This window comes from Accipiter gentilis, chromosome 29 (genome assembly GCF_929443795.1).
Source record: "Accipiter gentilis chromosome 29, bAccGen1.1, whole genome shotgun sequence".
Lineage (NCBI taxonomy): Eukaryota > Metazoa > Chordata > Aves > Accipitriformes > Accipitridae > Astur > Astur gentilis.
Window position 1 is genome coordinate 3,688,368 of NC_064908.1, and position 26,509 is coordinate 3,714,876.

Consider the following 26,509-nt stretch of genomic DNA (forward strand, 5'->3'; position numbering starts at 1 on the left):
CTCCGCGTGTCCGATTAGGGCTGAGAGTTGCTCTCGCTACGGATATCGTGCAACATAGGCTGTGCACGCTCGCGTGTGTAGAAACGTTGATACTGTATGCGTGTAGGTAGGTATGCCTGTTTGTGTGCTGACCCCCAAATCCCTCGTGTTATAAAGCATCAGCCTTGAAGGCACATTCATCAAACCGTTACGTAGATCTTTTGGGTTTGCCGGTTCCCTCAAAATGAGAGACTTTCTATGCAGTCTGCTGTGGCAAATAGCCCCACATTCTAATTTTTACTCTCACTCTTGCTGACTTTATCATCACTCGCTCTTGGTGTGTGCATAAACAGGTATGTGTATGTATGTCCAGACAGTATTTAACAGGTAGAGTTGACTAAAACAACTGTAAGGAGTGGAAATTCTGGCTATTCTGCTTCAGCTGTGGACAACTTGGCTTCAGATTCTCATCCAGAGAATGAGATGTGTTAGCAAGAGCTTGTCCTGCGCTTCAGACGACATGATGGGTGGTTTGCATACGCATCATAGTGCAGCATTCTCTGTGTAACTTGTGACACCGAGGGCGCTGTCAGGCTAGTGGAGTGCGGTGACCAGCAGGTAAATCATCAGCAGCTGTCTGCGTCTGGGGTAAGGCTGACGGATTGACAAGGGGGATGAGAACACGTAGTTCCTGGGGCTCTGCCTTCCTTGTGATCTGGCTGTCCTAATCAACAGGGGGGGCGTTAAGCATCTTTAATATTTTTGTAAGCGATTAAAGGCACAAAGCAGAGCAGCAAGAGAGACTGCCCAAGTGAAATACTTTGTGCTTTATAACCCACAGGTAGGGGCAATAATACTCCTCTCGTGCGTTAGCTGGGGTGCAACAAAAAAGGTTAGACCGGGGAGTAGGACTGTTTCTCCTTTTTCACTTACTGATACCTTTCTTTAGGGTTACTTTGAAAAAGACGATTTGACTGATCGAGCCGTCAGGAGACTTTCCGTCCAAGAAAGAGCGAAGGCAGCTCTTACGAGGACTGGAGGAAGTCCCTGCTGAGAGCGAACCCTTCGAACCTGAGCTCGTTCTCAGACGGTGTCGATTATGTCCAAGCAAGGGGACGACTGCTACTTCTATTTCTATTCCACCTGTGACAAGGTATGTTTGGGCTGCTTTTGCTTTGGGGTTTCTTGTTGAGTTTTTAGGAGAGGAGGGGGCGGAGACATCCAGATGTCTGTTAACTTAAGAAGCAGTTAGATTCTGCTTCCAGTTCTACTAGCATGGATAATTTTTGAGGCTGTACTCTTTTAATTTCCTCTTTGTGGGTTTCCTTTTGGTTACAGGGAGACAGCTGTTCCTTCTGCCACTGTGCGGCTGCTCTGGGAAGTGAGAGAGTGTGCAGGCGGTGGCAGGAGGGTCGCTGTTTCAAGCCTACCTGCAGATTGAGACACATGGAAGTCGATGTGAGTGTTTGCCTAAAGATGTGTTCTCCAACTAAATCCCTGAAAGCATTTTTCCTTGCTGTCGGCAGACTGAATGTGCTTGTACGTGCTAGATTTACTTGCTTTCAAATGATACTGGTTTCTGTTACTTGGAGGGGGGTGGGAGGAAGTTGGGGGAAGAAAAATCAATTTCTGAGGTATACCTCAGCAAGACATTTTTGTATTAGGTGCTGGCGTTGTTCTGACGTCTTGGGGTAGCACAGGGCGGGGAGGGAGAAGATGGGAAGGAAATAAGGCTCTGAAAGAGAACTTGAGATAGATTCAAGCTAGGCAGTTCAAGGCATTTTTCCCCTCTGAATAATCCCAGTATTTTGCACATTGTCTTAGTTTAACCCACCCTGAACTGATGTGTGCGAGCCCGCGACTTCTCCAACGGAACGACAGGAAAGCTAGATAATATGTAGTAGTTACAGCTTACGCAAGTTTTGTCGATCTGCCCTGAAATGCTTTCAGTGATAGACTGCCCTTGGGAATGATGTTTCCGCACTGCACTGCGATAGCCCTGTCTCTGGCATGACGTGTAACTATGTCTCTTAGCAAGCCTAAGGCGAGTGTTACCACGAGCTTTTCTTTCTTTCTGTCTTCAGAAAAAGCGCAGTGAGATTCCTTGCTACTGGGAGAATCAACCAGCTGGCTGTCAGAAATCCAACTGCGCGTTCCATCACACGAAAGGACGCTATGTTGATGGGCGCTTCTTCCCGCCAAGCAAAAGTGAGTTTCTTGGGCCCTTTTCCTTTAAGCATGAAAGAATTAATTCTGAATATTACTTCGGAGTGGGTACAATGCCGTAGAAGGCATCAAGTAACTGCTCACTGATGAGCGTAGGGAGAAGTGAGCAGTCACAGGCTCTCAGCTAAACGGACTGTAATTCTGGTGTTTAATTTTTTCTTTCATGCTCAGCTTCTCTGTGCTTTGTGTGATCTTTGCACTTCAGGTGGCTTTCCCTTCATTTCATCCTTTCTGGAGGGTAGGGTGGTGAGATGAGTGTGTGAAGGGAAGCCGTTGTTCCTAGTGTGTTCGTAGGGGTGGGGAATAGGAAACTCTGAATTCAGCAGCCAGGTGGGTTGTCTACCTTATCTACCGTATCTAGACAGTGAGTGCAAGGTCGGGGTGACAGTTTTACATGGCCAAATGAGAGATGGTCCTCGTCTTCCTCTAGCTACGCTTCCAAGTCCACCTGAGCCTGCAGAAGATGATGTGAAAATGGCTCAGGCGTCACTGCAGCAAAACACACTTTCTGTCCAGTCAAGTCCCACTCCGCAGCTGAGGGGGGTGATGAAAGTGGAAAGCTCTGAAAAGGTCCCAAGTCCTACACATCCTCCAGCCAGTTGTAATCAGTGCTGCAGATGACGATGAAGATGGGTACTTTTTGCTTACTGAAGGCATTTCTACTGGAGGTGAATGTATAACTTCACAGAGTGCCTGAACTGTGTCGTGTTTAAAGCTACGGACGAGAGTCTGGAGTCTTAAATATTTTTTTCCCCGGTATAGCTCTCGCTTATATGAGCCTGTCAAGTCAATGCAGCTGTTTAAAAAACACCTCCCGCAAACAGTTGCTTGTAGTTAAGAATGCGAACAGAATATGAACCGTGGACTGAAACGTCGTTGTACGAGCTACATGAGCATGAAACGCCTTGTATAATCCCTGCTCCATAACTGAAGAGGTTTTATTTTGGACTTTCAGAGCAGCTTTCTGAAGAAGGAGATGAAACTAAAACACCTGTCCAGCAACCAGCAACACAAGCCCGTAGTGGATCGCGGATAATTTCTACTGGGAAACGCGGGGCTGATACAAAGCAAGGTATTCTAGCAGCTGTAGTAGGATGGCTTGGAAGGAGAACTTGACGATGAACTCCAAAGTGATATGTTCTAAATCTACAGTAGAACATCGGGTAGCTGGATGGAGTCAGTTATTTCCACGAGCTCATTCCTGTCTAATACTGTCGTGTGTCCCTTGGGTCAGACAGGTCAACTCCTCCTTGTAGACGTTTGTAAAACAAAAGAGAGCCACAGCGTGGAGTTGAAATGCCTGCAAATGTGTCCTTTCAAACACTGTGGGAAGAAGCCATGTCTAATGGAATCTAATATCGTGTAGATGGATTAAAACGCTTAAAACTGCAGGTTTTACTCTGTAGGGTGGGAGGAGGGGTGAAGAAGGGTGCCAATCGCTTACCAAAATACCCATCCGTTCTATGGCTTTTTGTCCTGGTGGGGAGTGTTGAGAGGGTTTATTTGGAAGACTTTGGAAGGGTTCTGAGCTGTCAGAAGCTTGAGGATGTGTGCTCTTCAACATGTGCCTTTAGGCCTCAGCTTCATTAATGATTTTCTGTTTTCAGAGGACAATTTAAATTTTGGAATAAAAACACTTGAAGAAATCAAATTGGAGAAACTAAAGGAAAAAACAAAAAGCCAAGGTGGTGAGTTAATATCCCCTACTTGTAGTGACTACTATTGTTTCCATTTCATGGCTCCTCAACTGAAAGGTTAAGTAATAATTAGGATAATTCAGACACGTTAGCCTGCTGGTGCTGCCTTTTCTAATGGAAACCATGCTTTTAGGCTTCCAGGCCCTGGTTTGATTGCAAATATTTGGCATTTGTAGGTGCTCAGTTTGTTGTGTTGCAGTAAAAGATCCAGAAGGGGTTTTTATCAGCCTGACATTAAGCCGTAGCTCATCATGTGTTACACCACCTTACAGACCCTCCAGTGTGCTTAATTGGACTCTCATGTTCCTGAAGTTGAGTGAGATTTGTGAATGAGCTAATGTGTCGACAGCACGTGGCGGAAGTAGCGGTTGGGTGAAGTGCAGTAGCAGCAGAGAGAGAGGCTAATGTCAATACGAGTGTCAGTATGCAAATAAGGGGATAACTGGGAAAACCGGGCAGTAATGCAAGGGCAGACCTATAGAAGATGGTATTATACAAGTAGCCAATTTTTGAAGCGTTGACCAGGCTGACGGTGGCTCTTGCGGACAGTAGCGTGATACGAGTCTGTGTATAAGTGGTGGTGTTCAGATCTGCACAAATTCCTTTGAAAGGCAAAAACCGTGGGGCACTACTACTACGCGTAGTCACTCGTTTCTGTGGTTTGGCTACCAGAAGAGTGCCTTTTGCCGGGACGTGGGCTAGAAGGACAATGCTCTTAGTGGCTACTGGCTTCTGTGCAGTGAAGAGCTAGATTAGTCTTTGTCTTAGGGGAGGAGCCTGTGATTCAACTGAATCTTGGCGAGAGGATGGGAAAACGGAAAGCCTCCAGAGGAAGAGCTTTTTGTGAGGCGTTGTTCGGGTGCCCTCATCTAAACGTGACTATGTTGAAGGGTATTTTTGCTGCGTGCCGGAGGAAAATACATTTTGGCAGAGATGTGTATTGACGGCAGGCAGAAGTGGCAAATTTGGTTATCAGCTGAAAGGCAAATCTAAGAAAAGATCCCCGGAAGCATGGAAGTTTGTGGCTGACTGTTCTAAAATCCGCCTCCAGAGAAACGTTCTTAAAGTATTGCTTGTTTCCTCTCTTTCTGAAGCTGGTAAAAGTGTCCTTCCGTTAAAGCGCAAGCTTGCTGACAGGCTGGGGAAGAAGACAGAGGTTCTGGAGAGTGCTGACAAAGCACCAAAGAGAGGTGCAGCTACTAAGCAGACATGGGGATTTGATGCACAGATTTTCTGTTTAGGTTTGCTGTTTGTCCTTTCTTCTAGTGGTTCTTTGTGCGTGTTGGTTGCGGGCTCAAGGTAGCTCTGAATCCCAGTGACGTGACGGCTCTCATTTCGAAACGTGAACAGCAAATGGAGATTTATGCAGCCTGCCGAACTTTTTCTGTTCTCTCTTGTAGTTCAAGTCCCCAGGTCTCTGAAGGAGAGGCTAGGACTGCCCTCTGAACAGAGCCGTACAGAGACAGGTACGAACTGGCTATTAAGTATGCTTTCCCCTTTTGTCTTTCCATGAGCTTTCATACAGCCCTAAAAGTGAATTTAAAAAACCCTGCCTGATTCCTCTTGCTCGAGTGCTGAAGCTCGAGTGCTGTTTAGCTGCTGGCTAAATACACTTAACTAGAAGGACTGTGGCGCTGTTAAGAGAACCTGTTTGTTTGTTGGGTTTTTTTTTCCTGAGGCAGAGCAAGACGGTATCAATTCTCTCTTCCTTTTACTCTAGCCAAACCAAAGGGGTGCCTGAAGCCTTTGGATGGGAAAGCCACCTTCCCCAGAAAGCAGCCACTGAAACGTAAGGCAGCCGAGAGTCATCCGTCTGCCGTGGCGGCTGTGAAGCCACCGAGTGCCACTGGTGGCGACGGGAAGGAGCCTTCAGCTAAAAAAGCGGCTGTGGTAAGGAGAGCGGCTGAGGCAGTAGTGGGTCCCTAGTAAAATTTATGCCCAAGTTGTAGCCTCCTCTTGGAGAAAAGATGGAAGACTGAAATGTTCTACGGGTCTCCGTTCCCTTTTAAATCCAAAAGTGGTCAACAGGACGCTCGTAGTACCTTTCTGCTCTTTACGAGGTGAATGGCAGTGTTTACATAATGCTCTGCCATGTCCTTTAATTGCTGTGTTCTTTAAGAAGACCCAAGGTCGTTAGTAAACGTTAAGGGAATGCTAACTTTTCTTCAGGTGTGCCCTGGCTCTGTATTTTGGTTAAGGCTCAGCAATGCCAGAGGAGAAGCAGCGGAGGAAGAATCTGCAAAGCAGTCTTTGACCTGTGTATCATAAAAACCATCTTGCTTCTTCCTAGGCCCTTGTTCCGGCTTTGCCAGAGGGCAGCCTCTTCTCCATAGGCGGGAGAGGAAAACCCCAAACCAGGTAACAACCACAACTTGTTCTTTCGCTTCATCAGTGTGCCTTTCACGTGAAACGAAGGTTGTTGGGGTTTTTTTTTCACACGTGGAAAAATGAGAGTTTTGAGATAATTCATGCCAAAATCCAGCAGAGGAAAAACTCGTCTGAAATAATAAGTTTCTAGGAGCTGGCTGGACCGCTTATCTAGATCCTTGTCTGAAAATGCTGCAAGTTGGTACAGCTTTTCAGTGGCTTCTTGGGTTTTCTGAACGCCTGCGGAGGTTGACTTGGTCACCCTTTTGCAGTCAAATTAGTAAAGGTGGCAAAGTGCCTGTGGCGACAAAAACGGAACCTTCTTTGCCAGACCCCAGATGCTGTGTCTTCGCGGATAAATCCCCAAACTGCAAAATGTACCTGCTGGTACATTGGACTCTAGAAGCAGCCCCAGGTTAATTGAATAACAATCCCTGCGTAAGGCTGAGGGGTAGGAGGGATTAACTACCATTTTAAGAGCTGGTTTGCAGAAAACATCTCTCTGCTTAAGGAATGTCATACACTGATTTGCTCTCTTTCTTGTTCTTCCCAGTCCTGAACTGCATCCTGGAAGCCCGGCAGACTCTGTGGCACCGTCAGAGGTCTCAAGCTCGACCTCAGCTTCCTCAGGAGTAGCAGTAAAGACAGAGGGGTTGAGCTCCACAGGGGCCTGGGAAGCCCCCTTCTCTGTAGAAGACGACTTTGAGCAGTTTCTTTGGGAGATCTCAGGAGGCAAACTGGAAGAGATAATTGACCCGGACCCAGAGAAGGATGAGGATGAGCTCCTCATGGAGCTTGCTGAAATGCTGGACACCTGAAGCGCATAGTCTTAAGGCTTAAAATAAAGAAAGAAATAAATGGAAACTGATTCTTTTGTTGGATACCCAGAGGTGATTCTTTTTCTAGCTGAGGCTTTGCAAGGAGTCTTAAAGCACAGGTGAACTGGTAGACATTGGGAGTACCTGCACGCAGTTGTCCTGAACTTCCCTGCTGGTCAGACATGCGGTCTGAATTTGTGACCCTGCAGAAGACAGCTGAGACTGGGGTCTATTGTGTACCCTGCCACCAGGGATCGTTTTCCCTAGCAGCTACCTTTTGAATCATTTTCTTAAAGTTTTGAAGAACTTGAGTCTCTTCCTACGAGGATTTGTGAAGGTGGGGCGGCCCTCAGGCATTTGCTGCTGGCAGAGGAAAAATCGGTTGTCGGAGTGGATTGTCAATACTTTCTCTTTGGAAGAAAACACTTGCGTGCTTTGATAGTCCACTGTGCTGTCTTTGTTCCTAGAGGAAAGGTCTGAAACCAAAACTGAGCAAACTGCTGTTCCGGCTCCAGAAGGGTCACCCAGCCCCAAGCTGCCGATGCTTTATCCTGCCAAAGGACTTTCTCCCGCTGGGAGCAAGCATGGAGTTTCTGCCAGCATGGGTCGGTCGGTCGGTCGGTCGCTCGTGGACTTTGGGAGAGAGGAAGAGTGCGCGAGAGCCCGGCGAGGAAGGCTTTCCCCTCGCTGCTTCCCTCCTCCTGCTCTGTTGTCAGCCTTCACTGTCCCCGGCCTAGGCTCTGTCCGTGGAGACGAGGTTTGGTGTATGCCATGGTTTCTGTAAATATTTTATTTTTCGCTGTTATGCCCGTATTCTCCTGAAGGTCCTGTATTAAATGTAGCCTGGCCGCCTCCGCCTTCACCGGTAGTTGAGCTGTTCCCCATGACAGCAGTTAACAGCATTTTTACCAAACCCTGGCGCAGGAAAGGTGCAGGTGCGTGGTCTGTCTGTGGGGCGTCCTTAACGCTCCGCTCCAGAACCTCATCTTCCGCTACCTGCAGAACGTGAGTACCGCCGGGCTGCCGCGGCTTCGGCCCCGTGTGCGAGGAACGTCCTGGTGCTTCTTGCGCAGGGCCCTTCGAGCCGTGTGGGGAGCGGGGCGGCACACCGGACGGGTCTTTCCGAGCATGCGGCTAGAAGGCTGCATCACTGTGAGTCTCAGGATCTCTTTGGATTGGGTGTTTTGTTGGTTGTTCTTCAAATTTATAAAACTGTTTCTTCCTGTCAGGAAAAACTAGCGTGGGGGGTGCCTCTCCAATTAATAGTCTTAATTGTCCAGCCCACGTCAGCACAGCTCACGATAGTTTGTGTCGTTGTTGCTGAAGTTTAGAGCAGGGCACGTAGCTCAGCGGCGGCTTTTGTTGCTGATTTTTAGGGCTTTGATGAATGTGTGAACTTGGTGCCGGACGACGCAGAGGAAATTCACTCCAAACCAAAATCAAGGAAACAGCTGGGTATGTCAGTATGTCTGTGTAAGCCGAGCGATGCCTGAAACCTGGCTGCGTGAGCCTTCCCCGTAGCAAGGCTTTAAAGCATGAAAGGTGTGAAGAGGGTTGAGTTTGGAGTACAGTGAGCGGATACGGGCTAGGTCTCGGTTCCTGCTGTTTCTTGAGCTGGTGGTTTTGTTGAACGTGAAGGAGAAAGAATCTGCCTCTGCCTGAGACGAGTCTTTGTCTTTCAAATGTGCGTAACAACGGATGGGCTGCGCTGCACTTTTTCTGCAGCCCGGGTGGCTGGAGGGGTCCAGTCAAACTCCTGCTCAGGAATATGGAAGGCGACAAGCGGAATGCTGAGCTGCTTGGACATTCAAAAGAGCTAGATCTGAGGGGATTTCTCTTGTTCCCCCCATGGTGGTGGATATAGTAAAGTTGCACTATACAGGTGTGTCTCACTTCCTAGGGAAAAGAAATGGCACCTTCTAGACCGTGAATTCCTCCTGATTTGTGTTGGAATGCCTCTGCTGGGCAAAGCAGTGGTCCTTACTTGCCTTCCATTTAGGAGTTGGCTTGTGCAAACTGCGGAAATCGTGCTTGAAATTTCATTTAATTATCAATGGCATCAGCAGCACACCCAGTAATTTCTAGGAGGAGATGCGTAGGAATCTGCAGGACACAACAGTCTGTTTTCGAAGGTGCTAAGGGTGAAAAGTGAATAGTCCCATCAATACTGAAGAAGGGAAGGAACCCTTGCACTTAACAACTGTTTTTCTTCCCTTTGACAAGCAGTCAAAACCCAATAACTAACATGAGAACCCACCTTGTCCTCTCTTTATTTCAGATTTGGGAAAATTCCCTGCCAGAAAAAAAAAAAACCTCCTTGAAAATCCGCTAGTGTTTGTGTGAGTAGAAGGTTCCAACCTTTTGCTATTAATTTGTAAGAACCATTTCATTCCGTTTTGTCCAAGAGAGTCAGAAATACTTGCACAGAAACGCGCAGCGTCTGAATGAAAGGGGTCAGAACCGCTTGAATTTGAGCTTTATCTGGTGTGGTTGCAGGTTTTATGGCATTTAGTATCTTTAAAAGGGTAAGAATCAAAGTATCTGACTTCGCATGAAGAAAACCTGCTTGTGGCTAAAGAAGATCAGTTTCAGCTCTGGAGGCACCAAAAAATCATCAGCTGTCGAACTGGACCTAAGCCATCTTTTCAAACCTTCCGTGATCTTGCTGCAATGCATGATGATGGATATATGGATTAGAGAAGAGCGTATGAAGGCAAACTTGTAGCATTGGCTCTGATGTAAAAAGAGAACAAATTCTTTCCTAAAAATCAAAGTCATCCCAAATTCTTGGTATCATGCAGCCATGCCACTTGCAAAGGAAGCATTTCCCTGCCTCTCAAAGCTTGCGGTATCCTCGATCTGCTGTCTCCCTGCTGTTAATTGATTGCAACTCCGCGTGTCCGATTAGGGCTGAGAGTTGCTCTCGCTACGGATATCGTGCAACATAGGCTGTGCACGCTCGCGTGTGTAGAAACGTTGATACTGTATGCGTGTAGGTAGGTATGCCTGTTTGTGTGCTGACCCCCAAATCCCTCGTGTTATAAAGCATCAGCCTTGAAGGCACATTCATCAAACCGTTACGTAGATCTTTTGGGTTTGCTGGTTCCCTCAAAATGAGAGACTTTCTATGCAGTCTGCTGTGGCAAATAGCCCCACATTCTAATTTTTACTCTCACTCTTGCTGACTTTATCATCACTCGCTCTTGGTGTGTGCATAAACAGGTATGTGTATGTATGTCCAGACAGTATTTAACAGGTAGAGTTGACTAAAACAACTGTAAGGAGTGGAAATTCTGGCTATTCTGCTTCAGCTGTGGACAACTTGGCTTCAGATTCTCATCCAGAGAATGAGATGTGTTAGCAAGAGCTTGTCCTGCGCTTCAGACGACGTGATGGGTGGTTTGCATACGCATCATAGTGCAGCATTCTCTGTGTAACTTGTGACACCGAGGGCGCTGTCAGGCTAGTGGAGTGCGGTGACCAGCAGGTAAATCATCAGCAGCTGTCTGCGTCTGGGGTAAGGCTGACGGATTGACAAGGGGGATGAGAACACGTAGTTCCTGGGGCTCTGCCTTCCTTGTGATCTGGCTGTCCTAATCAACAGGGGGGGCGTTAAGCATCTTTAATATTTTTGTAAGCGATTAAAGGCACAAAGCAGAGCAGCAAGAGAGACTGCCCAAGTGAAATACTTTGTGCTTTATAACCCACAGGTAGGGGCAATAATACTCCTCTCGTGCGTTAGCTGGGGTGCAACAAAAAAGGTTAGACCGGGGAGTAGGACTGTTTCTCCTTTTTCACTTACTGATACCTTTCTTTAGGGTTACTTTGAAAAAGACGATTTGACTGATCGAGCCGTCAGGAGACTTTCCGTCCAAGAAAGAGCGAAGGCAGCTCTTACGAGGACTGGAGGAAGTCCCTGCTGAGAGCGAACCCTTCGAACCTGAGCTCGTTCTCAGACGGTGTCGATTATGTCCAAGCAAGGGGACGACTGCTACTTCTATTTCTATTCCACCTGTGACAAGGTATGTTTGGGCTGCTTTTGCTTTGGGGTTTCTTGTTGAGTTTTTAGGAGAGGAGGGGGCGGAGACATCCAGATGTCTGTTAACTTAAGAAGCAGTTAGATTCTGCTTCCAGTTCTACTAGCATGGATAATTTTTGAGGCTGTACTCTTTTAATTTCCTCTTTGTGGGTTTCCTTTTGGTTACAGGGAGACAGCTGTTCCTTCCGCCACTGTGCGGCTGCTCTGGGAAGTGAGAGAGTGTGCAGGCGGTGGCAGGAGGGTCGCTGTTTCAAGCCTACCTGCAGATTGAGACACATGGAAGTCGATGTGAGTGTTTGCCTAAAGATGTGTTCTCCAACTAAATCCCTGAAAGCATTTTTCCTTGCTGTCGGCAGACTGAATGTGCTTGTACGTGCTAGATTTACTTGCTTTCAAATGATACTGGTTTCTGTTACTTGGAGGGGGGTGGGAGGAAGTTGGGGGAAGAAAAATCAATTTCTGAGGTATACCTCAGCAAGACATTTTTGTATTAGGTGCTGGCGTTGTTCTGACGTCTTGGGGTAGCACAGGGCGGGGAGGGAGAAGATGGGAAGGAAATAAGGCTCTGAAAGAGAACTTGAGATAGATTCAAGCTAGGCAGTTCAAGGCATTTTTCCCCTCTGAATAATCCCAGTATTTTGCACATTGTCTTAGTTTAACCCACCCTGAACTGATGTGTGCGAGCCCGCGACTTCTCCAACGGAACGACAGGAAAGCTAGATAATATGTAGTAGTTACAGCTTACGCAAGCTTTGTCGATCTGCCCTGAAATGCTTTCAGTGATAGACTGCCCTTGGGAATGATGTTTCCGCACTGCACTGCGATAGCCCTGTCTCTGGCATGACGTGTAACTATGTCTCTTAGCAAGCCTAAGGCGAGTGTTACCACGAGCTTTTCTTTCTTTCTGTCTTCAGAAAAAGCGCAGTGAGATTCCTTGCTACTGGGAGAATCAACCAGCTGGCTGTCAGAAATCCAACTGCGCGTTCCATCACACGAAAGGACGCTATGTTGATGGGCGCTTCTTCCCGCCAAGCAAAAGTGAGTTTCTTGGGCCCTTTTCCTTTAAGCATGAAAGAATTAATTCTGAATATTACTTCGGAGTGGGTACAATGCCGTAGAAGGCATCAAGTAACTGCTCACTGATGAGCGTAGGGAGAAGTGAGCAGTCACAGGCTCTCAGCTAAACGGACTGTAATTCTGGTGTTTAATTTTTTCTTTCATGCTCAGCTTCTCTGTGCTTTGTGTGATCTTTGCACTTCAGGTGGCTTTCCCTTCATTTCATCCTTTCTGGAGGGTAGGGTGGTGAGATGAGTGTGTGAAGGGAAGCCGTTGTTCCTAGTGTGTTCGTAGGGGTGGGGAATAGGAAACTCTGAATTCAGCAGCCAGGTGGGTTGTCTACCTTATCTACCGTATCTAGACAGTGAGTGCAAGGTCGGGGTGACAGTTTTACATGGCCAAATGAGAGATGGTCCTCGTCTTCCTCTAGCTACGCTTCCAAGTCCACCTGAGCCTGCAGAAGATGATGTGAAAATGGCTCAGGCGTCACTGCAGCAAAACACACTTTCTGTCCAGTCAAGTCCCACTCCGCAGCTGAGGGGGGTGATGAAAGTGGAAAGCTCTGAAAAGGTCCCAAGTCCTACACATCCTCCAGCCAGTTGTAATCAGTGCTGCAGATGACGATGAAGATGGGTACTTTTTGCTTACTGAAGGCATTTCTACTGGAGGTGAATGTATAACTTCACAGAGTGCCTGAACTGTGTCGTGTTTAAAGCTACGGACGAGAGTCTGGAGTCTTAAATATTTTTTTCCCCGGTATAGCTCTCGCTTATATGAGCCTGTCAAGTCAATGCAGCTGTTTAAAAAACACCTCCCGCAAACAGTTGCTTGTAGTTAAGAATGCGAACAGAATATGAACCGTGGACTGAAACGTCGTTGTACGAGCTACATGAGCATGAAACGCCTTGTATAATCCCTGCTCCATAACTGAAGAGGTTTTATTTTGGACTTTCAGAGCAGCTTTCTGAAGAAGGAGATGAAACTAAAACACCTGTCCAGCAACCAGCAACACAAGCCCGTAGTGGATCGCGGATAATTTCTACTGGGAAACGCGGGGCTGATACAAAGCAAGGTATTCTAGCAGCTGTAGTAGGATGGCTTGGAAGGAGAACTTGACGATGAACTCCAAAGTGATATGTTCTAAATCTACAGTAGAACATCGGGTAGCTGGATGGAGTCAGTTATTTCCACGAGCTCATTCCTGTCTAATACTGTCGTGTGTCCCTTGGGTCAGACAGGTCAACTCCTCCTTGTAGACGTTTGTAAAACAAAAGAGAGCCACAGCGTGGAGTTGAAATGCCTGCAAATGTGTCCTTTCAAACACTGTGGGAAGAAGCCATGTCTAATGGAATCTAATATCGTGTAGATGGATTAAAACGCTTAAAACTGCAGGTTTTACTCTGTAGGGTGGGAGGAGGGGTGAAGAAGGGTGCCAATCGCTTACCAAAATACCCATCCGTTCTATGGCTTTTTGTCCTGGTGGGGAGTGTTGAGAGGGTTTATTTGGAAGACTTTGGAAGGGTTCTGAGCTGTCAGAAGCTTGAGGATGTGTGCTCTTCAACATGTGCCTTTAGGCCTCAGCTTCATTAATGATTTTCTGTTTTCAGAGGACAATTTAAATTTTGGAATAAAAACACTTGAAGAAATCAAATTGGAGAAACTAAAGGAAAAAACAAAAAGCCAAGGTGGTGAGTTAATATCCCCTACTTGTAGTGACTACTATTGTTTCCATTTCATGGCTCCTCAACCGAAAGGTTAAGTAATAATTAGGATAATTCAGACACGTTAGCCTGCTGGTGCTGCCTTTTCTAATGGAAACCATGCTTTTAGGCTTCCAGGCCCTGGTTTGATTGCAAATATTTGGCATTTGTAGGTGCTCAGTTTGTTGTGTTGCAGTAAAAGATCCAGAAGGGGTTTTTATCAGCCTGACATTAAGCCGTAGCTCATCATGTATTACACCACCTTACAGACCCTCCAATGTGCTTAATTGGACTCTCATGTTCCTGAAGTTGAGTGAGATTTGTGAATGAGCTAATGTGTCGACAGCACGTGGCGGAAGTAGCGGTTGGGTGAAGTGCAGTAGCAGCAGAGAGAGAGGCTAATGTCAATACGAGTGTCAGTATGCAAATAAGGGGATAACTGGGAAAACCGGGCAGTAATGCAAGGGCAGACCTATAGAAGATGGTATTATACAAGTAGCCAATTTTTGAAGCGTTGACCAGGCTGACGGTGGCTCTTGCGGACAGTAGCGTGATACGAGTCTGTGTATAAGTGGTGGTGTTCAGATCTGCACAAATTCCTTTGAAAGGCAAAAACCGTGTGGCACTACTACTACGCGTAGTCACTCGTTTCTGTGGTTTGGCTACCAGAAGAGTGCCTTTTGCCGGGACGTGGGCTAGAAGGACAATGCTCTTAGTGGCTACTGGCTTCTGTGCAGTGAAGAGCTAGATTAGTCTTTGTCTTAGGGGAGGAGCCTGTGATTCAACTGAATCTTGGCGAGAGGATGGGAAAACGGAAAGCCTCCAGAGGAAGAGCTTTTTGTGAGGCGTTGTTCGGGTGCCCTCATCTAAACGTGACTATGTTGAAGGGTATTTTTGCTGCGTGCCGGAGGAAAATACATTTTGGCAGAGATGTGTATTGACGGCAGGCAGAAGTGGCAAATTTGGTTATCAGCTGAAAGGCAAATCTAAGAAAAGATCCCCGGAAGCATGGAAGTTTGTGGCTGGCTGTTCTAAAATCCGCCTCCAGAGAAACGTTCTTAAAGTATTGCTTGTTTCCTCTCTTTCTGAAGCTGGTAAAAGTGTCCTTCCGTTAAAGCGCAAGCTTGCTGACAGGCTGGGGAAGAAGACAGAGGTTCTGGAGAGTGCTGACAAAGCACCAAAGAGAGGTGCAGCTACTAAGCAGACATGGGGATTTGATGCACAGATTTTCTGTTTAGGTTTGCTGTTTGTCCTTTCTTCTAGTGGTTCTTTGTGCGTGTTGGTTGCGGGCTCAAGGTAGCTCTGAATCCCAGTGACGTGACGGCTCTCATTTCGAAACGTGAACAGCAAATGGAGATTTATGCAGCCTGCCCAACTTTTTCTGTTCTCTCTTGTAGTTCAAGTCCCCAGGTCTCTGAAGGAGAGGCTAGGACTGCCCTCTGAACAGAGCCGTACAGAGACAGGTACGAACTGGCTATTAAGTATGCTTTCCCCTTTTGTCTTTCCATGAGCTTTCATACAGCCCTAAAAGTGAATTTAAAAAACCCTGCCTGATTCCTCTTGCTCGAGTGCTGAAGCTCGAGTGCTGTTTAGCTGCTGGCTAAATACACTTAACTAGAAGGACTGTGGCGCTGTTAAGAGAACCTGTTTGTTTGTTGGGTTTTTTTTTCCTGAGGCAGAGCAAGACGGTATCAATTCTCTCTTCCTTTTACTCTAGCCAAACCAAAGGGGTGCCTGAAGCCTTTGGATGGGAAAGCCACCTTCCCCAGAAAGCAGCCACTGAAACGTAAGGCAGCCGAGAGTCATCCGTCTGCCGTGGCGGCTGTGAAGCCACCGAGTGCCACTGGTGGCGACGGGAAGGAGCCTTCAGCTAAAAAAGCGGCTGTGGTAAGGAGAGCGGCTGAGGCAGTAGTGGGTCCCTAGTAAAATTTATGCCCAAGTTGTAGCCTCCTCTTGGAGAAAAGATGGAAGACTGAAATGTTCTACGGGTCTCCGTTCCCTTTTAAATCCAAAAGTGGTCAACAGGACGCTCGTAGTACCTTTCTGCTCTTTACGAGGTGAATGGCAGTGTTTACATAATGCTCTGCCATGTCATTTAATTGCTGCGTTCTTTAAGAAGACCCAAGGTCGTTAGTAAACGTTAAGGGAATGCTAACTTTTCTTCAGGTGTGCCCTGGCTCTGTATTTTGGTTAAGGCTCAGCACTGCCAGAGGAGAAGCAGCGGAGGAAGAATCTGCAAAGCAGTCTTTGACCTGTGTATCATAAAAACCATCTTGCTTCTTCCTAGGCCCTTGTTCCGGCTTTGCCAGAGGGCAGCCTCTTCTCCATAGGCGGGAGAGGAAAACCCCAAACCAGGTAACAACCACAACTTGTTCTTTCGCTTCATCAGTGTGCCTTTCACGTGAAACGAAGGTTGTTGGTTTTTTTTTTCACACGTGGAAAAATGAGAGTTTTGAGATAATTCATGCCAAAATCCAGCAGAGGAAAAACTCGTCTGAAATAATAAGTTTCTAGGAGCTGGCTGAACTGCTTATCTAGATCCTTGTCTGAAAATGCTGCAAGTTGGTACAGCTTTTCAGTGGCTTCTTGGGTTTTCTGAACGCCTGCGGAGGTTGACTTGGTCACCCTTTTGCAGTCAAATTAGTAAAGGTGGCAAAGTGCCTGTGGCGACAAAAACGGAACCTTCTTTGCCAGACCCCAGATGCTGTGTCTTCGCGGATAAATCCCCAAACTGCAAAATGTACCTGCTGGTACATTGGACTCTAGAAGCAGCCCCAGGTTAATTGAATAACAATCCCTGCGTAAGGCTGAGGGGTAGGAGGGATTAACTACCATTTTAAGAGCTGGTTTGCAGAAAACATCTCTCTGCTTAAGGAATGTCATACACTGATTTGCTCTCTTTCTTGTTCTTCCCAGTCCTGAACTGCATCCTGGAAGCCCGGCAGACTCTGTGGCACCGTCAGAGGTCTCAAGCTCGACCTCAGCTTCCTCAGGAGTAGCAGTAAAGACAGAGGGGTTGAGCTCCACAGGGGCCTGGGAAGCCCCCTTCTCTGTAGAAGACGACTTTGAGCAGTTTCTTTGGGAGATCTCAGGAGGCAAACTGGAAGAGATAATTGACCCGGACCCAGAGAAGGATGAGGATGAGCTCCTCATGGAGCTTGCTGAAATGCTGGACACCTGAAGCGCATAGTCTTAAGGCTTAAAATAAAGAAAGAAATAAATGGAAACTGATTCTTTTGTTGGATACCCAGAGGTGATTCTTTTTCTAGCTGAGGCTTTGCAAGGAGTCTTAAAGCACAGGTGAACTGGTAGACATTGGGAGTACCTGCACGCAGTTGTCCTGAACTTCCCTGCTGGTCAGACATGCGGTCTGAATTTGTGACCCTGCAGAAGACAGCTGAGACTGGGGTCTATTGTGTACCCTGCCACCAGGGATCGTTTTCCCTAGCAGCTACCTTTTGAATCATTTTCTTAAAGTTTTGAAGAACTTGAGTCTCTTCCTACGAGGATTTGTGAAGGTGGGGCGGCCCTCAGGCATTTGCTGCTGGCAGAGGAAAAATCGGTTGTCGGAGTGGATTGTCAATACTTTCTCTTTGGAAGAAAACACTTGCGTGCTTTGATAGTCCACTGTGCTGTCTTTGTTCCTAGAGGAAAGGTCTGAAACCAAAACTGAGCAAACTGCTGTTCCGGCTCCAGAAGGGTCACCCAGCCCCAAGCTGCCGATGCTTTATCCTGCCAAAGGACTTTCTCCCGCTGGGAGCAAGCATGGAGTTTCTGCCAGCATGGGTCGGTCGGTCGGTCGGTCGCTCGTGGACTTTGGGAGAGAGGAAGAGCGCGCGAGAGCCCGGCGAGGAAGGCTTTCCCCTCGCTGCTTCCCTCCTCCTGCTCTGTTGTCAGCCTTCACTGTCCCCGGCCTAGGCTCTGTCCGTGGAGACGAGGTTTGGTGTATGCCATGGTTTCTGTAAATATTTTATTTTTCGCTGTTATGCCCGTATTCTCCTGAAGGTCCTGTATTAAATGTAGCCTGGCCGCCTCCGCCTTCACCGGTAGTTGAGCTGTTCCCCATGACAGCAGTTAACAGCATTTTTACCAAACCCTGGCGCAGGAAAGGTGCAGGTGCGTGGTCTGTCTGTGGGGCGTCCTTAACGCTCCGCTCCAGAACCTCATCTTCCGCTACCTGCAGAACGTGAGTACCGCCGGGCTGCCGCGGCTTCGGCCCCGTGTGCGAGGAACGTCCTGGTGCTTCTTGCGCAGGGCCCTTCGAGCCGTGTGGGGAGCGGGGCGGCACACCGGACGGGTCTTTCCGAGCATGCGGCTAGAAGGCTGCATCACTGTGAGTCTCAGGATCTCTTTGGATTGGGTGTTTTGTTGGTTGTTCTTCAAATTTATAAAACTGTTTCTTCCTGTCAGGAAAAACTAGCGTGGGGGGTGCCTCTCCAATTAATAGTCTTAATTGTCCAGCCCACGTCAGCACAGCTCACGATAGTTTGTGTCGTTGTTGCTGAAGTTTAGAGCAGGGCACGTAGCTCAGCGGCGGCTTTTGTTGCTGATTTTTAGGGCTTTGATGAATGTGTGAACTTGGTGCCGGACGACGCAGAGGAAATTCACTCCAAACCAAAATCAAGGAAACAGCTGGGTATGTCAGTATGTCTGTGTAAGCCGAGCGATGCCTGAAACCTGGCTGCGTGAGCCTTCCCCGTAGCAAGGCTTTAAAGCATGAAAGGTGTGAAGAGGGTTGAGTTTGGAGTACAGTGAGCGGATACGGGCTAGGTCTCGGTTCCTGCTGTTTCTTGAGCTGGTGGTTTTGTTGAACGTGAAGGAGAAAGAATCTGCCTCTGCCTGAGACGAGTCTTTGTCTTTCAAATGTGCGTAACAACGGATGGGCTGCGCTGCACTTTTTCTGCAGCCCGGGTGGCTGGAGGGGTCCAGTCAAACTCCTGCTCAGGAATATGGAAGGCGACAAGCGGAATGCTGAGCTGCTTGGACATTCAAAAGAGCTAGATCTGAGGGGATTTCTCTTGTTCCCCCCATGGTGGTGGATATAGTAAAGTTGCACTATACAGGTGTGTCTCACTTCCTAGGGAAAAGAAATGGCACCTTCTAGACCGTGAATTCCTCCTGATTTGTGTTGGAATGCCTCTGCTGGGCAAAGCAGTGGTCCTTACTTGCCTTCCATTTAGGAGTTGGCTTGTGCAAACTGCGGAAATCGTGCTTGAAATTTCATTTAATTATCAATGGCATCAGCAGCACACCCAGTAATTTCTAGGAGGAGATGCGTAGGAATCTGCAGGACACAACAGTCTGTTTTCGAAGGTGCTAAGGGTGAAAAGTGAATAGTCCCATCAATACTGAAGAAGGGAAGGAACCCTTGCACTTAACAACTGTTTTTCTTCCCTTTGACAAGCAGTCAAAACCCAATAACTAACATGAGAACCCACCTTGTCCTCTCTTTATTTCAGATTTGGGAAAATTCCCTGCCAGAAAAAAAAAAAACCTCCTTGAAAATCCGCTAGTGTTTGTGTGAGTAGAAGGTTCCAACCTTTTGCTATTAATTTGTAAGAACCATTTCATTCCGTTTTGTCCAAGAGAGTCAGAAATACTTGCACAGAAACGCGTAGCGTCTGAATGAAAGGGGTCAGAACCGCTTGAATTTGAGCTTTATCTGGTGTGGTTGCAGGTTTTATGGCATTTAGTATCTTTAAAAGGGTAAGAATCAAAGTATCTGACTTCGCATGAAGAAAACCTGCTTGTGGCTAAAGAAGATCAGTTTCAGCTCTGGAGGCACCAAAAAATCATCAGCTGTCGAACTGGACCTAAGCCATCTTTTCAAACCTTCCGTGATCTTGCTGCAATGCATGATGATGGATATATGGATTAGAGAAGAGCGTATGAAGGCAAACTTGTAGCATTGGCTCTGATGTAAAAAGAGAACAAATTCTTTCCTAAAAATCAAAGTCATCCCAAATTCTTGGTATCATGCAGCCATGCCACTTGCAAAGGAAGCATTTCCCTGCCTCTCAAAGCTTGCGGTATCCTCGATCTGCTGTCTCCCTGCTGTTAATTGATTGCAACTCCGCGTGTCCGATTAGGGCTGAGAGTTGCTCTCGCTACGGATATCGTGCAACATAGGCTGTGCACGCTCGCGTGTGTAGAAACGTTGATACTGTATGCGTGTAGGTAGGTATGCCTGTTTGTGTGCTGACCCCCAAATCCCTCGTGTTATAAAGCATCAGCCTTGAAGGCACATTCATCAAACCGTTACGTAGATCTTTTGGGTTTGCCGGTTCCCTCAAAATGAGAGACTTTCTATGCAGTCTGCTGTGGCAAATAGCCCCACATTCTAATTTTTACTCTCACTCTTGCTGACTTTATCATCACTCGCTCTTGGTGTGTGCATAAACAGGTATGTGTATGTATGTCCAGACAGTATTTAACAGGTAGAGTTGACTAAAACAACTGTAAGGAGTGGAAATTCTGGCTATTCTGCTTCAGCTGTGGACAACTTGGCTTCAGATTCTCATCCAGAGAATGAGATGTGTTAGCAAGAGCTTGTCCTGCGCTTCAGACGACGTGATGGGTGGTTTGCATACGCATCATAGTGCAGCATTCTCTGTGTAACTTGTGACACCGAGGGCGCTGTCAGGCTAGTGGAGTGCGGTGACCAGCAGGTAAATCATCAGCAGCTGTCTGCGTCTGGGGTAAGGCTGACGGATTGACAAGGGGGATGAGAACACGTAGTTCCTGGGGCTCTGCCTTCCTTGTGATCTGGCTGTCCTAATCAACAGGGGGGGCGTTAAGCATCTTTAATATTTTTGTAAGCGATTAAAGGCACAAAGCAGAGCAGCAAGAGAGACTGCCCAAGTGAAATACTTTGTGCTTTATAACCCACAGGTAGGGGCAATAATACTCCTCTCGTGCGTTAGCTGGGGTGCAACAAAAAAGGTTAGACCGGGGAGTAGGACTGTTTCTCCTTTTTCACTTACTGATACCTTTCTTTAGGGTTACTTTGAAAAAGACGATTTGACTGATCGAGCCGTCAGGAGACTTTCCGTCCAAGAAAGAGCGAAGGCAGCTCTTACGAGGACTGGAGGAAGTCCCTGCTGAGAGCGAACCCTTCGAACCTGAGCTCGTTCTCAGACGGTGTCGATTATGTCCAAGCAAGGGGACGACTGCTACTTCTATTTCTATTCCACCTGTGACAAGGTATGTTTGGGCTGCTTTTGCTTTGGGGTTTCTTGTTGAGTTTTTAGGAGAGGAGGGGGCGGAGACATCCAGATGTCTGTTAACTTAAGAAGCAGTTAGATTCTGCTTCCAGTTCTACTAGCATGGATAATTTTTGAGGCTGTACTCTTTTAATTTCCTCTTTGTGGGTTTCCTTTTGGTTACAGGGAGACAGCTGTTCCTTCCGCCACTGTGCGGCTGCTCTGGGAAGTGAGAGAGTGTGCAGGCGGTGGCAGGAGGGTCGCTGTTTCAAGCCTACCTGCAGATTGAGACACATGGAAGTCGATGTGAGTGTTTGCCTAAAGATGTGTTCTCCAACTAAATCCCTGAAAGCATTTTTCCTTGCTGTCGGCAGACTGAATGTGCTTGTACGTGCTAGATTTACTTGCTTTCAAATGATACTGGTTTCTGTTACTTGGAGGGGGGTGGGAGGAAGTTGGGGGAAGAAAAATCAATTTCTGAGGTATACCTCAGCAAGACATTTTTGTATTAGGTGCTGGCGTTGTTCTGACGTCTTGGGGTAGCACAGGGCGGGGAGGGAGAAGATGGGAAGGAAATAAGGCTCTGAAAGAGAACTTGAGATAGATTCAAGCTAGGCAGTTCAAGGCATTTTTCCCCTCTGAATAATCCCAGTATTTTGCACATTGTCTTAGTTTAACCCACCCTGAACTGATGTGTGCGAGCCCGCGACTTCTCCAACGGAACGACAGGAAAGCTAGATAATATGTAGTAGTTACAGCTTACGCAAGTTTTGTCGATCTGCCCTGAAATGCTTTCAGTGATAGACTGCCCTTGGGAATGATGTTTCCGCACTGCACTGCGATAGCCCTGTCTCTGGCATGACGTGTAACTATGTCTCTTAGCAAGCCTAAGGCGAGTGTTACCACGAGCTTTTCTTTCTTTCTGTCTTCAGAAAAAGCGCAGTGAGATTCCTTGCTACTGGGAGAATCAACCAGCTGGCTGTCAGAAATCCAACTGCGCGTTCCATCACACGAAAGGACGCTATGTTGATGGGCGCTTCTTCCCGCCAAGCAAAAGTGAGTTTCTTGGGCCCTTTTCCTTTAAGCATGAAAGAATTAATTCTGAATATTACTTCGGAGTGGGTACAATGCCGTAGAAGGCATCAAGTAACTGCTCACTGATGAGCGTAGGGAGAAGTGAGCAGTCACAGGCTCTCAGCTAAACGGACTGTAATTCTGGTGTTTAATTTTTTCTTTCACGCTCAGCTTCTCTGTGCTTTGTGTGATCTTTGCACTTCAGGTGGCTTTCCCTTCATTTCATCCTTTCTGGAGGGTAGGGTGGTGAGATGAGTGTGTGAAGGGAAGCCGTTGTTCCTAGTGTGTTCGTAGGGGTGGGGAATAGGAAACTCTGAATTCAGCAGCCAGGTGGGTTGTCTACCTTATCTACCGTATCTAGACAGTGAGTGCAAGGTCGGGGTGACAGTTTTACATGGCCAAATGAGAGATGGTCCTCGTCTTCCTCTAGCTACGCTTCCAAGTCCACCTGAGCCTGCAGAAGATGATGTGAAAATGGCTCAGGCGTCACTGCAGCAAAACACACTTTCTGTCCAGTCAAGTCCCACTCCGCAGCTGAGGGGGGTGATGAAAGTGGAAAGCTCTGAAAAGGTCCCAAGTCCTACACATCCTCCAGCCAGTTGTAATCAGTGCTGCAGATGACGATGAAGATGGGTACTTTTTGCTTACTGAAGGCATTTCTACTGGAGGTGAATGTATAACTTCACAGAGTGCCTGAACTGTGTCGTGTTTAAAGCTACGGACGAGAGTCTGGAGTCTTAAATATTTTTTTCCCCGGTATAGCTCTCGCTTGTATGAGCCTGTCAAGTCAATGCAGCTGTTTAAAAAACACCTCCCGCAAACAGTTGCTTGTAGTTAAGAATGCGAACAGAATATGAACCGTGGACTGAAACGTCGTTGTACGAGCTACATGAGCATGAAACGCCTTGTATAATCCCTGCTCCATAACTGAAGAGGTTTTATTTTGGACTTTCAGAGCAGCTTTCTGAAGAAGGAGATGAAACTAAAACACCTGTCCAGCAACCAGCAACACAAGCCCGTAGTGGATCGCGGATAATTTCCACTGGGAAACGCGGGGCTGATACAAAGCAAGGTATTCTAGCAGCTGTAGTAGGATGGCTTGGAAGGAGAACTTGACGATGAACTCCAAAGTGATATGTTCTAAATCTACAGTAGAACATCGGGTAGCTGGATGGAGTCAGTTATTTCCACGAGCTCATTCCTGTCTAATACTGTCGTGTGTCCCTTGGGTCAGACAGGTCAACTCCTCCTTGTAGACTTTTGTAAAACAAAAGAGAGCCACAGCGTGGAGTTGAAATGCCTGCAAATGTGTCCTTTCAAACACTGTGGGAAGAAGCCATGTCTAATGGAATCTAATATCGTGTAGATGGATTAAAACGCTTAAAACTGCAGGTTTTACTCTGTAGGGTGGGAGGAGGGGTGAAGAAGGGTGCCAATCGCTTACCAAAATACCCATCCGTTCTATGGCTTTTTGTCCTGGTGGGGAGTGTTGAGAGGGTTTATTTGGAAGACTTTGGAAGGGTTCTGAGCTGTCAGAAGCTTGAGGATGTGTGCTCTTCAACATGTGCCTTTAGGCCTCAGCTTCATTAATGATTTTCTGTTTTCAGAGGACAATTTAAATTTTGGAATAAAAACACTTGAAGAAATCAAATTGGAGAAACTAAAGGAAAAAACAAAAAGCCAAGGTGGTGAGTTAATATCCCCTACTTGTAGTGACTACTATTGTTTCCATTTCATGGCTCCTCAACCGAAAGGTTAAGTAATAATTAGGATAATTCAGACACGTTAGCCTGCTGGTGCTGCCTTTTCTAATGGAAACCATGCTTTTAGGCTTCCAGGCCCTGGTTTGATTGCAAATATTTGGCATTTGTAGGTGCTCAGTTTGTTGTGTTGCAGTAAAAGATCCAGAAGGGGTTTTTATCAGCCTGACATTAAGCCGTAGCTCATCATGTATTACACCACCTTACAGACCCTCCAATGTGCTTAATTGGACTCTCATGTTCCTGAAGTTGAGTGAGATTTGTGAATGAGCTAATGTGTCGACAGCACGTGGCGGAAGTAGCGGTTGGGTGAAGTGCAGTAGCAGCAGAGAGAGAGGCTAATGTCAATACGAGTGTCAGTATGCAAATAAGGGGATAACTGGGAAAACCGGGCAGTAATGCAAGGGCAGACCTATAGAAGATGGTATTATACAAGTAGCCAATCTTTGAAGCGTTGACCAGGCTGACGGTGGCTCTTGCGGACAGTAGCGTGATACGAGTCTGTGTATAAGTGGTGGTGTTCAGATCTGCACAAATTCCTTTGAAAGGCAAAAACCGTGGGGCACTACTACTACGCGTAGTCACTCGTTTCTGTGGTTTGGCTACCAGAAGAGTGCCTTTTGCCGGGACGTGGGCTAGAAGGACAATGCTCTTAGTGGCTACTGGCTTCTGTGCAGTGAAGAGCTAGATTAGTCTTTGTCTTAGGGGAGGAGCCTGTGATTCAACTGAATCTTGGCGAGAGGATGGGAAAACGGAAAGCCTCCAGAGGAAGAGCTTTTTGTGAGGCGTTGTTCGGGTGCCCTCATCTAAACGTGACTATGTTGAAGGGTATTTTTGCTGCGTGCCGGAGGAAAATACATTTTGGCAGAGATGTGTATTGACGGCAGGCAGAAGTGGCAAATTTGGTTATCAGCTGAAAGGCAAATCTAAGAAAAGATCCCCGGAAGCATGGAAGTTTGTGGCTGGCTGTTCTAAAATCCGCCTCCAGAGAAACGTTCTTAAAGTATTGCTTGTTTCCTCTCTTTCTGAAGCTGGTAAAAGTGTCCTTCTGTTAAAGCGCAAGCTTGCTGACAGGCTGGGGAAGAAGACAGAGGTTCTGGAGAGTGCTGACAAAGCACCAAAGAGAGGTGCAGCTACTAAGCAGACATGGGGATTTGATGCACAGATTTTCTGTTTAGGTTTGCTGTTTGTCCTTTCTTCTAGTGGTTCTTTGTGCGTGTTGGTTGCGGGCTCAAGGTAGCTCTGAATCCCAGTGACGTGACGGCTCTCATTTCGAAACGTGAACAGCAAATGGAGATTTATGCAGCCTGCCCAACTTTTTCTGTTCTCTCTTGTAGTTCAAGTCCCCAGGTCTCTGAAGGAGAGGCTAGGACTGCCCTCTGAACAGAGCCGTACAGAGACAGGTACGAACTGGCTATTAAGTATGCTTTCCCCTTTTGTCTTTCCATGAGCTTTCATACAGCCCTAAAAGTGAATTTAAAAAACCCTGCCTGATTCCTCTTGCTCGAGTGCTGAAGCTCGAGTGCTGTTTAGCTGCTGGCTAAATACACTTAACTAGAAGGACTGTGGCGCTGTTAAGAGAACCTGTTTGTTTGTTGGGTTTTTTTTTCCTGAGGCAGAGCAAGACGGTATCAATTCTCTCTTCCTTTTACTCTAGCCAAACCAAAGGGGTGCCTGAAGCCTTTGGATGGGAAAGCCACCTTCCCCAGAAAGCAGCCACTGAAACGTAAGGCAGCCGAGAGTCATCCGTCTGCCGTGGCGGCTGTGAAGCCACCGAGTGCCACTGGTGGCGACGGGAAGGAGCCTTCAGCTAAAAAAGCGGCTGTGGTAAGGAGAGCGGCTGAGGCAGTAGTGGGTCCCTAGTAAAATTTATGCCCAAGTTGTAGCCTCCTCTTGGAGAAAAGATGGAAGACTGAAATGTTCTACGGGTCTCCGTTCCCTTTTAAATCCAAAAGTGGTCGACAGGACGCTCGTAGTACCTTTCTGCTCTTTACGAGGTGAATGGCAGTGTTTACATAATGCTCTGCCATGTCCTTTAATTGCTGCGTTCTTTAAGAAGACCCAAGGTCGTTAGTAAACGTTAAGGGAATGCTAACTTTTCTTCAGGTGTGCCCTGGCTCTGTATTTTGGTTAAGGCTCAGCACTGCCAGAGGAGAAGCAGCGGAGGAAGAATCTGCAAAGCAGTCTTTGACCTGTGTATCATAAAAACCATCTTGCTTCTTCCTAGGCCCTTGTTCCGGCTTTGCCAGAGGGCAGCCTCTTCTCCATAGGTGGGAGAGGAAAACCCCAAACCAGGTAACAACCACAACTTGTTCTTTCGCTTCATCAGTGTGCCTTTCACGTGAAACGAAGGTTGTTGGTTTTTTTTTTCACACGTGGAAAAATGAGAGTTTTGAGATAATTCATGCCAAAATCCAGCAGAGGAAAAACTCGTCTGAAATAATAAGTTTCTAGGAGCTGGCTGGACTGCTTATCTAGATCCTTGTCTGAAAATGCTGCAAGTTGGTACAGCTTTTCAGTGGCTTCTTGGGTTTTCTGAACGCCTGCGGAGGTTGACTTGGTCACCCTTTTGCAGTCAAATTAGTAAAGGT

At 47.1% G+C, this 26,509-nt stretch overlaps 3 protein-coding genes across 3 annotated transcripts in view; 2 read left to right on the forward strand and 1 right to left on the reverse strand.

Moving 5' to 3' along the window:
* SNRPE (small nuclear ribonucleoprotein polypeptide E) overlaps positions 1 to 26,509 on the reverse strand; it is a 302,587-nt gene that overhangs the window by 43,262 nt on the left and 232,816 nt on the right. The window lies entirely within an intron of this gene.
* LOC126051947 (zinc finger CCCH domain-containing protein 11A-like) lies at positions 11,056 to 13,854 on the forward strand (the record flags this gene model as incomplete). Its single annotated transcript, XM_049831883.1, is given in 7 exon segments — positions 11,056 to 11,109; positions 11,295 to 11,414; positions 12,041 to 12,164; positions 12,613 to 12,773; positions 12,775 to 12,815; positions 13,118 to 13,254; positions 13,790 to 13,854. Coding segments are annotated over 7 exon segments (702 nt in total), but the record flags the coding sequence as incomplete, so codon positions are not given.
* On the forward strand, positions 21,032 to 23,830 carry LOC126051954 (zinc finger CCCH domain-containing protein 11A-like; the record flags this gene model as incomplete). Its single annotated transcript, XM_049831890.1, is given in 7 exon segments — positions 21,032 to 21,085; positions 21,271 to 21,390; positions 22,017 to 22,140; positions 22,589 to 22,749; positions 22,751 to 22,791; positions 23,094 to 23,230; positions 23,766 to 23,830. Coding segments are annotated over 7 exon segments (702 nt in total), but the record flags the coding sequence as incomplete, so codon positions are not given.